This window comes from Paramisgurnus dabryanus, chromosome 9 (assembly GCF_030506205.2).
Source record: "Paramisgurnus dabryanus chromosome 9, PD_genome_1.1, whole genome shotgun sequence".
Classification (NCBI taxonomy): Eukaryota; Metazoa; Chordata; class Actinopteri; order Cypriniformes; family Cobitidae; genus Paramisgurnus; species Paramisgurnus dabryanus.
The window spans coordinates 21,719,025-21,730,242 of record NC_133345.1 but is presented as its reverse complement, the minus strand read 5'-3'; the positions used below and the strand labels follow the sequence as shown (position 1 = coordinate 21,730,242).

Here is an 11,218-nt window from a genome sequence, read left to right as displayed (position 1 = left end):
GACCAATTTTGTACCAAATAAATGTTAGTGGTACAAAACATTTAACTGTACCTTTAAAGGTACAAAATAGGTCCTTAAGGTGTAATATTGTACCCCAAAAGGTACAACATTTCAATGTGTTGTATACCCATAAAAGGTACAAAACTAAACCTTTGAGGTGCAGTGACAGCAAATGTACAATTTTAAACCTATTTTTCTGACAGTGTGTGTATGCCTTGATACCATTTTTATTAACATGGTTTTATGGTTAATCTAAACATTAATTTATGGTAATATGGTTTAGTAAACATGTTTTTGTTTTATTTGTTGTAGAATTTTATTAAGCAAATTCTCGTTGATGGCAATGTATCTTAACATTTAAGTGGTCACACAAATGTAAATACAGGAAACTGTAAACTAGTGGTCCTTTTGGGGAAGTAAATAACTGAATGCAAATAGCAAAAACAAAGATCACACTAACATAAATGACCTCTGAGGTAAGTTCATACACGAGCTGCGCGACCGCGCCTGTGTTGTCAGGTGACGTGCGAGGGAATGAAAGAGCTGCTGGAGAGCTGGAGACTCCGCTAATGCGCGCAGCAGTGGAGCGCGCAGACACTTCATTCTTCAATCGAGGATGCTATATCGGAGACATACACATACTATTACTTACTTTCCACAGACTATTTTCCTTGATTTAAACAATTTATATTCCTGAGCCGGAAAGCAGACTACAGCATTTTTGCAGGTGATTTCTGTGTAAAGATTAAATAACTTGCAGTTTTTTCACCAAGACGAATGCTTTGCAAACAGGTGTCTTTCTGAATGACAAACTACCCATCTGTTTGGAAATGTTTGAGGAGAGTCACACATCGGATTTTAGAAATAAATGGATTACGATCATTAGTGCAAAGCTTTTAGCCTTTAAGATTTAAATTCAAATACAAGGATTTAAAGCAAGTATTGTGATCATTCTCATTTAAGGATATCAGGTAAGTTTTGGTTTTTTTTATAATTAAAAATGCATGTTGTTCTTACATTACTGTACATCCACAGACGATGCAAGCTTTTCATCAATTGAATCGCTTTAACTTTTACATTTATGCATTTGTGACATTGCCTGTGAATGCCCAGCTAAAGTCTTTTTTGAAATATACTGTAAATAAAATCATAATGTAATGCACTTTCTGTGAAAATATAATATTGAATAAGTACAGGAAGCTCATGTCAAAGATTGAAATTAAAGTAAAATCATTTCTTGAAATCAAACATTGATGCTCCTAAACTCACAATTAGCATGGATTTAACTGGCAAGATTACATTTGGCAGACGCTTTGATCCAAATTAACATAGGCTACCTTTCGTTTATCAGTACTCACTTGTTGGGCTGTGATCCATAAATAACCTTTAACATCTACAGAAAGTTTCTGTTGCACAGAAGGTTATTTGCAGTGAAAACCCATCTACAGACTGAAAGGTATGACAGAAATTGATTTAAAAGGCTTTTTTTAAGAAACCAAATAATAGTTCTGTGGCATTGCTGTGAAGAACGCCTTTAACGCCTTTATTTTTAGGAGGGTGTGTGAGTTCCCTTGGAATCAAACCATGACCTTTTTGCTGCTAACGCAATGCACTGTACATAACTGTTACATGCATGGATTTGTTCTACAAACATTTGAGTCAGTACTCTATTTATAAAAAAAACACTATAGCACTACTAAATATAAAGGGTCTTTCCAGGTACTCCTTCATAAATCTTCATGAATCATCTGTGAAGCTCATTGTGCAGGAGGTAGCTGAGCGAATGAAGCAAACACACTTTCATCAGTGATGAATGACAGCTCTCCAACATCTGAAAACAACATGTTTCAGCAGCTGACAGCAGATGATCTCAATGGCACCTGCGACTCTTCTTTGCCCACATGTATCAATGGCACAGGTGAGGCAGCGTTGCAGCTGCCCACTTTCTCCATGGCAGCAAAAGTGAGGGTGATAATTACTTTCACACTTTGCGCGGTCTCTGCAGTGTGCAACCTCGCCGTGCTGTGGGCAGCCAGCACCAACAACAAGCGAAAATCCCACGTGAGGATTTTAATTATGAACCTTACCGTGGCCGACCTCCTCGTGACTTTCATCGTGATGCCGGTGGATGCGGCATGGAACATCACGGTTCAGTGGCTGGCAGGAGATCTGGCTTGCAGATTGTTAATGTTTCTTAAGCTTGTGGCTATGTACTCTTGCGCTTTTGTGACTGTGGTCATAAGCTTGGACAGGCAGTCGGCCATTCTCAACCCTTTGGCCATCAATAAGGCTAAGACGAAGAATAAACTCATGCTGAGCGTGGCATGGGTGATGAGTGTTGTCCTCTCTGTCCCCCAGGTGAGCAGCTGCTTGAGTGATTTTTGATGTTTTTCTTTGTGTTTTCTTTCTGTGTGCTGCGTTAGTTCAATTCAACAAACCTCAGGGTCTGGAGTAATGCCAAAATTAAATGGAGAGATCAGAATGAAAATGACTGATGTTTTTTTTTTGATGTTTTTTTTCATATTCCTTCATATTCAATGTGACTTTGAAGCATACTTAGACATCCTTTCATTTCTTCAAGTACTTGAAGACAGTTTAAACACTTTACAGTATATAGCTATCATTTATAGCACATTATACATACTGTAGAAGGTCAGAGGAAGATACTGTAAGGATGAAACAATACTATTTCTTGTCTCTGTTATTACAGTCAAAACTTTTTAAAGGTCCTGTTTTTCCTGATCCCATTTTTCAAACTGTAGTTAGTGTGTAATGTTGCCGTTAAGGGCATAAATAATACCTGCAAAATGATAAAGCTCAAAGTTCACTGCCAGGCGATATATTTTCTTTAACAGAATTCCCCTTTCAAAGCTTACAGCGAACGGCCGGTTTGGACTACAGCCCTCTACTTGACGTTAAATTATGTCAAAATAATAGTTTTTTACTAAACTCCGCCCACAGGAATACGTCAGTTGCCAGCTTTGGCTCAAACGGCTCTAAGCTAAGCTGCTATCGAATCACAACACACCAAACAAACTACACAATCAGAACTCGATACGTATTTCTAAAGGAGGGACTTCAAAGAACAAGGAAGACATCAGCCCGTTTTTAGGACAATGAAAACAGTGGTATACAGTTAAAGGGGACAGAGAATGAAAAACCATTTTTACCTTGTCTTTGTTGAATAATGGTAGTCTACCCACATTCACAAACATACAAAAAGTGCTAGACCTGCTAAACATCTCAGTCTCATAGAAATTCCTCTTTTAGAAATGTCAGCCAGAAAACGGCCCAATCTGAAAAACTGATGCTTATGACATCACAGGCATCTCACTGCCCCTCCACTTTAAAATAATTGGCTAAATTTTTTGAGTGGCAACAAAGTCAGCCAATCAGTAATGAGATTGCAACTTAAGCCAGTAGGGGGAGCCAAATATGTGCAAAACCACTTGTTTAAAATCCCCCACCCTAATAGAGCTATCTGAGAGAGGTTTTTAGGAAGCTTCTAAGGCATTACAGACCAAAACAAAAAAAATGTTTCATACATGTCACATCACAGAACAAGGATAAATACCCCGTTCAACCATTCTATGTCACCTTTAAATACATTTTGTGGAAAAACACTACGTTTTTACACACGAAACATGAACACGTTATATTGCGCACCATAAGCACAATCATAGCTTCAAAAACACTGGAAAAATGGGATCTTTAATACAATTTTGAATAGTACCAATTAAATCACCTAAATATGCATAATTTATTTACAAAGTATACAGTACTCCAAATTGAATAGCATATTTATTAGCATTTTGATAGATATGGTCTTTCTGATGTAGCTACAACACATTGAGCATATCGCTATGTTTCAAGTCCATAGCTAATTTCGGATTCTGGGATCTGCTAAAAAATTAGAACAGAATTGAAAAGTGTTGCAAAATTCATGGATATTAGATTAGTTTGGTAATGACAGCACGCCTATCAGCCTTTAATTTAACCTCACATTTAACATAATGACTGATAATTGATAGGGCACATTACTCAACATTACCAACACTTAAAACATTTCAGTTAAATCACAGTTTTCCGTTATTCATGTTTTCTACATTTTACTCATCTCAAATGAGTTAATAAATTACCTTTGAATCGGAATACCAAAGAAAACAGATGCTCTCTATAGCCTTTAATCACCATACACTTGCTGGGGTGATGACGATTAAAACCGCTACTGCACAACAATATGTCAGAAAAATACAGAATGATTATAATCAGTTTGTATTCGAGGTAGTAGAAACAGATGCTGATGAAATGTCAAGACCTCCCTATTGGTCCTACTAATATTTAAACAGAAGAGTTTTTTAAATCAGTGTGCCTGTTTAGAGGTTCGGCTGATGAATTAATGTACAGTCAGGCGTCATTAAATTTATGGAATATTCTACAAGTCACTGATTTTAGGAATATAAACTCAATCCATTAGCATCTTGCTACAGGGGATGCTTCGAATACAATTTGCAACAGTCAGGGCAAAATAGGCTAATTTGCAAAAAAGATGTCGGGTTGATTTTTAAAGGGACAGTTCACTATTCTGTCATCATTTACTCATCCTCATGTTGTTCTAAACCTGAATAATTTTTTTTTTCTGACGAACACAAAAGAAAATATTTTGAGAAATTATGATAAACGCAGCAGATAGTGACCATTGACTTCCATAGTAGGAATAAAAAATATGATGGAATTCAATGGGTACCATCAACTTTATGCTTACCATCATTTATCAAAATATTTTCTTCATCATTTATCACAATCAGTGCCGGGTTAAGCCTTTGTGAGGCCCTGGGCTAACGCTGGTTTGAGCCCCCCCCCCCCCCCCCAATATCCACTGAAAAAAATAGGCTGGATTTACTAAGTGCCCCATTGCGAATTTTTTTTTATTAAAACTTACTAAAAAAAAGGGATGCAAAAACGATGCACTGTCTATATTTTTTAGTAAATCCAGTGTTTTTTACAGTGTATGTGCAACATTTAATGGCTAAAATTATTTAAATAAATTAAACAATATTATCAAATAATTTTACAATCAGAAATAGACCAGAAAATAACATTTATTTAATAAAACTTACAACAAAAAGTGCTTCTTTCTGCTCTTCTTTAAAGAGAATTCTTCAATGTAATCATTAAAATCAAGTTGACGCAAAAGTAGGCTGAAATTATTTAAATAAATTAAACAATATTATCAAGTAATAATTTTACAATCAGAAACAGCCCAGAAAATAACATTTATTAAATGCAACTCACAACTAAAAGTGCTTCTGTCTGTTCTTCTTTAAATATAATTCTTCAATTTAATCATTAAAATCAAGTTGACGCAAAAGTAGGCTGAAATTATTTAAATAAATTAAACAATATTATCAAGTAATAATTTTACAATCAGAAACAGCCCAGAAAATAACATTTATGCAACTCACAACTAAAAGTGCTTCTGTCTGTTCTTCTTTAAATATAATTCCTCAATTAAATTATTAAAATCAAGTTGACGCAAAAGTAGGCTGAAATTATTTAAATAAATTAAACAATATTATCAAGTAATAATTTTACAATCAGAAACAGCCCAGAAAATAACATTTATTAAATGCAACTCACAACTAAAAGTGCTTCTGTCTGTTGTTCTTTAAATATAATTCCTCATTTAAATTATTAAAATCAAGTTGACGCAAAAGTAGAAGAGCCCAGAATTCTCAGCCGAGTCCGAACTTTTTAATTCTCCCCATTAGGAATCTGTTTCCGAAGATATAGTTACTGCATCGCGTATGTTTGTGAGTAGAAGTCTGTGCTGTCTGCAGTGAGGTTTTTATGAGAGCAGCACAAACTTTTTAATAGTCTATTTAATATGTAAAACTTGAATTTGAAATAAAACTTACTGCGGAGAAGTTAATGAGATCTCTATCGTCTCTCTTGCTACGTGACGCGACAATTATTTATTATTTCAAATCCGTTTACAAGATAAATATATATACATTGTGTTGTTAAACTGATGAAATTATCTTGCTATATACGCTATATTTATTATGAGAAGCCTTTTCTTTTTACTGTTACACTGTAGACAGTAATATGTGTATTATATAAAACTCTATGGTCGTGAAAGCACATTATCCATTATCTGTTGGTTCATGTTGGTCTAGTTTAATTCAGGGTAATCCTTTAATAAAATGTATAATATGTTATAAAATATTTTATTGTTTTGTAATATTCACAGCACACATTCTCTCGGATCGTTTTAAAACATTTTAAATCATTCTGCAAAATTCCGCATAGATTTTGCAAAAGAAATCCGCAGAAATAGCAAAAAATAACTGCTGACACAGCTTGTACAGCTGTACTCTTGCAGCAATTAAAGCAGTTCAGTTTTGTTTTAAATTGCAAAAATAGTTATATTTCTTTTTTATTTAGATTTTAGAGCAGTTTTTGTTTGTTAAAGTTTTTTATGATAACTAGTGGTTAGCGGCCGACAGCAAGATGACGACATGTATGAAGAATTGAGCCTCTCAAATCAACACTTGCCTATAATAACAACTATTTAAATAAATATTTTTAGCATATCACAATGTTAGTTTAAACGTTTATTATCAACACATACTATTTTTAAAAAGCGAAGGCAGGTTGCTCTGCGGCTTGCAGTTGCAAAGGGGGCAGAAATAAAAAAATAAAAAGGGCTATACAAAACGAAACGAAATAAACATGAAACAGAATAAACATGCATGTTGCCTTATCTTACAACTTCGCTTTTGCATATACATTTTTTTTAATGTAAGGACTTACCACAGAAGATGGCTATTCATGCATCCATCCAACAGTTAAACTAAGAAAAAAGTCGATCCATACACAAACAAGAAATAAAGACACAGCCTTCTTACACGAAATTAATACAGGGAGAAGTCTTTAATATATTATGTCTTGGATGCTGTCCGCATAGATTATGTACAGTATCCAAGGTTTTAATCCAGTACTCCATTTATAATTTTTCCTGGTGGGCTGAAGGTCCCAGAGAGACCGCGGCCTTGTACAAGAGTGGAAATGATCGATGTTATTTGTCGGCTCTTAAAGGACAAAATATCCCATAAGCTATTACGTAGCTATTATACAATTTTTTTTCAGGACATTCTTGCGACCCAGTGGTTGGGGGCCTCTGCTATAGGTAGCACTTACGCATAATTACGTCAATCAAAATGTTTTTAAAAACTCAAAATAGAATTGTCTCGGAGGCCCCCTAGTGTTCGGGGCCCTGGGCTGCAGCCCATGTTGCCCATTAGGATAACGCGGCCTTGATCACAATACTTACAAAATATGTTTTTCCTACTATGGAAGTCAATGGTCACTATCTGCTGTGTGTTTACCATCATTTCTCAAAATATCTTCTTTTGTGTTCATCAGAAAAAAGAAATTCATACAGGTTTAGAACAACATGCACTGTAAAAATACTTTTTGTTGAATCAAGTCATTTCAACTTACTATTATTTATCTTGACTAGAGATGAGTTGTTATAACTTATAAAATTAAGTTGACTTTTCTCAACCATATTTTATAAGTTGTGACAACTCATCTCTGTTAACATGACTTGTAAATCTGAGTTGATTTAACAAAAAAATTTAAGGCAGCAAAGTATTTTTTTAAAGTTTGAGGATAAGTAAATGATGAAAGAATTTTTATTCTAAAGTAAACTATCCTTTTAATAGCTTCCATCTCAAGCTAACCAATATTAAATGATCGGAAAAAAAATTGACTGCACAAGTTTACCTTTAGACCATCCTTTTAAATGTAATTTTCATTCATATTTATATTCTATATTAGGAATGTTTTTCTCCATTATACAATTTTTAAACATGTTATTTTTCAAGCTTTATGGTTCCATCACCATTAACATCCACAAAACTTTTCTACTGAATAAAGGATTCTGTTTAGTGGAAAAAGCTTCTTCAGTCATCAAGATAAGAAAGAAAGGGTTACTGAAATGTTTTAATTTTTTTGGAGTGGGATCCAAAATAGTTCTTCTATGGCATTGCTTCAAAATAAAAACCTTTCTAAAACTTCTTTGTAAAATTAAGTACACTTTAAAAAATGCTGGGTTATTGTCAACCCAACATTGGCTTAAAAAGGACAAATGTACCCAGAAAATATTACTATTTGACTGAGCAATGGTGGGTTAAAACAACCCAACATACAACCCATTGGGTTGGGTTCCTCCATTTTTGACCCAAAATAACCCAGCAATGTATTTTCGCTCATGTGCCCTGCTAACTCCACAGATGTTCCTGTTTCACAATGTGACCATTACAGTGCCTGCCAACTTCACCCAGTGCACCACTCGTGGTAGTTTCGTCAAGCACTGGCAGGAGACCCTCTACAACATGTTTACCTTTATTTGCCTTTTCCTCATTCCATTGGCCATCATGATCTTCTGCTACACAAGGATCTTGGTGGAGATATCTAGAAGAATGACCAAAAAGAACAGTAGGTGGAGATAAATGAAAAAAATTGTGTTGAAAAAAATATGTGTTGAATAGCAGCATGGAAGTGTATACAGTACATAACTTATTTCATATAAAATCAAATAACATATTTAATGCAAGCCAAGAATAATCTTCTTGCCTTTGCAGTATCTTCAAAGGAAGTCCACCTACGGCGTTCAAACAGCAACATCCCAAAGGCACGTATGAGGACTTTGAAGATGAGCATAGTCATTGTGACATCTTTTATTGTTTGTTGGACCCCCTACTACCTGCTGGGTCTCTGGTACTGGTTTCTTCCTGACGATTTAGAGGAAACCGTTTCTCACTCTTTGACTCATATCCTGTTTATTTTTGGCCTCTTGAATGCCATTCTGGATCCTATCACTTACGGCCTGTATACCATCCATTTCCGCAAAGGATTGAAACACTACTGCCGTAACGCCATCGTGCTAACAGAGTCAGAGAATAACTCCATCATGACCGGCTCATTGAAATTCTCCCCGTCCCCATTTCGCATGAAGAGAGTGACCCAGACGGGTCCAGGAACTTACCCGGAGGAGAATTTGGTAGGTGGAGGAGATAAAAAGCCACAAGACAGTGAAAAGAAGGAATGTACGCCATGAATGTACGATTTGATTATTGAGATACGGATGTGACACGGCAGGCCATGTACAGGCTGTCTAGGTGCTCGCAAGAATAATGAGACGACAACCATACCTGCCTGTTCTTCTCAACAGCATGTGACAGATTCAAATTGAACTCAACCAAGTGCATCACGTTTCTTTGTTCATTAACTGATGAGCTGCTTCAATTACTCGCGGCTATATTTAATACCTATCAATTTTCATGATACAGGTGATTAATTTTGCCAATCATTTGCTCTTTATTTCAATCACATGTTTAATTCCGCAGATTAATTAGACCGTCGCTACTTCTAGCTTTTGTTGAAAATGTCATTTACATCAAGGGATGTTTTCATCTAATACAAATCCAAACAGCTCAGCTTCTCCGACTGCTTTTCCAAAGGGCATAGCTCTCAAATTGATTGTCTGTAAGAAATAAGTTGTGTGGATTTAGCTTTTGAGCTATTACCAATGCAAATGAATGTACATTTGTTCTTGGATAATTTTCAGGTGTTAAGTGATACCTTACCAGGCATCTTCATCCAGCCTCTTGAGAAAGCATTGTATGATGTATAGAGTTACTATTTGATGAATTCTAAAATACTTACAAGCCTCGAGAGATCTTGGCGAGAGATCCTGAGCTGCTATTACTCTGGGGCCAAGTAATATGCACTTACAATGATGTCCGTTCAGTTTCAATTCAGGCTTATCAAACACAATGAGGACTATTTATCTAAGTTGGCTGTTTAGCTTTAAAAATATAATTAGTTGATGCATTAGATGATAAGTAATGAGTGTTATATACAGTACAGTACATCATATTTCTCAGGGACGGTGCTTCTTTTGTCACAGGGTATTGAAGTCCAACTGGAGACTGACAAACTGTAAAGCTTCCTTTTATTTCAATGCCAGGTAAATACTGTGTCATGTCTTCTTGTGAAGTTTGATGTGTGCTGACACTGGTTGAACGTGCTTATAATCAGAACCATTATTATCATTGTATGTTTGGGAGAATATTTGTGAGACAGCCATGTGACATCTAGTGGTGCTTTTTGTGTTTGTCATGTTTAAAAATGCAAGAAAATGCAAAGTGGTGTGTCTCATTCTGTCAAAGTTAATGAAGGAACATATATGTATGTGTTTACATCCGTCCATACATACATACATACATATATGGTGAATGCTAAGTGAACCACACATGCAATTTAATTTTCTAAGATGGATTCAAATGGAAATATTTCATGTAGGACTTATGCTGCCTGAGACATTGAGGCAGAACTGCCTGATGTTTCGGCAGGGGATTTAAAATGTATTGTTTCAAAAATAAATATATTTAAAAGAAGGAATAAGGGATTAAATACATTATTGCATTATGATGTGAATATTTGTTTAAGTATTTATATGAACTGTTAAATGTAAAGAACTTATGTTAAGCTTTTATTTAAATGCATGAAACTAACAATGTGATTATGAGAAAAGAAAGAAAGAACAAGATGTTATGGTCTCCTGTTTTGCATGATTTTTTTGTGATATTTTCATATCTGGTGTTTACATTGTTGTGTATGTTTTGGGAAATGTGTTGCAGTAATAAACTATTCGCTTAATATTTGAGTCTTTCCATTTAAAATTTCTTCAAAACCAGGAAAAAGAAATAGGAAATGCACAACCAACATGACTACAGAATTTCAGATGACGTCCTCTGGTGTGTTCAACCATTTACTCCCACAAAATTATTACCTTCACCAAGTAATAAAAGAGGTACTTCCTGTTTTCTAAATCTCCATTGAATTTCACAACCCCTGTGAACTGTGACATCCATTAAGCAGTGTAGAGAAATAATAAAAGTCTTTCTGGTGAACAGGTTCATTTAGCAGTGTTCATGCAGAAAAATGGTGCTTTAGAAAAGTCTGTTGAACTTATCACAATATGCACTTGTCAAAATTTGAAGTGGATCAAAACCTTTCTTAAAAATTGTCTTAAAACCAATACCCAATACCCACTCTTGTCTTTGATAAACGTTTTGATCGACTTCAGACTAGTATAGATACTATCAATTATACATATACATGCATGCTCCTTGTAATCCCTACC

At 35.1% G+C, this 11,218-nt stretch overlaps 1 protein-coding gene across 3 annotated transcripts; it reads left to right on the top strand.

Moving 5' to 3' along the window:
• Nucleotides 1–443: 443 nt before the first annotated feature.
• gnrhr4 (gonadotropin releasing hormone receptor 4) lies at nt 444–10,711 on the top strand. 3 transcript variants are annotated; one of them, XM_065283132.2, is made up of 4 exons: nt 444–727; nt 1,720–2,358; nt 8,301–8,505; nt 8,652–10,711. In XM_065283132.2, the coding sequence occupies exons 2-4, from the start codon at nt 1,810–1,812 to the stop codon at nt 9,125–9,127; spliced, it is 1,230 nt and encodes a 409-aa protein (XP_065139204.1). In that variant the 5' UTR covers nt 444–727; nt 1,720–1,809; the 3' UTR covers nt 9,128–10,711. The 3 variants fall into 3 exon arrangements, with proteins under 3 accessions (XP_065139204.1, XP_065139203.1, XP_065139202.1); XM_065283131.2 differs by having other exon boundaries at nt 444–971; XM_065283130.2 differs by having other exon boundaries at nt 444–2,358.
• Nucleotides 10,712–11,218: the final 507 nt, after the last annotated feature.

Excerpts from the sequence above, each read along its gene's own strand:
- gnrhr4 (XM_065283132.2), top strand. The coding sequence starts at position 1,810 with ATGAATGACAGCTCTCCAACATCTGAAAACAACATGTTTCAGCAGCTG. Across the intron at positions 2,359-8,300 it reads TTGTCCTCTCTGTCCCCCAG|ATGTTCCTGTTTCACAATGT; the intron begins GTGAGCAGCTGC and ends CTAACTCCACAG. Across the intron at positions 8,506-8,651 it reads AAGAATGACCAAAAAGAACA|TATCTTCAAAGGAAGTCCAC; the intron begins GTAGGTGGAGAT and ends TTGCCTTTGCAG.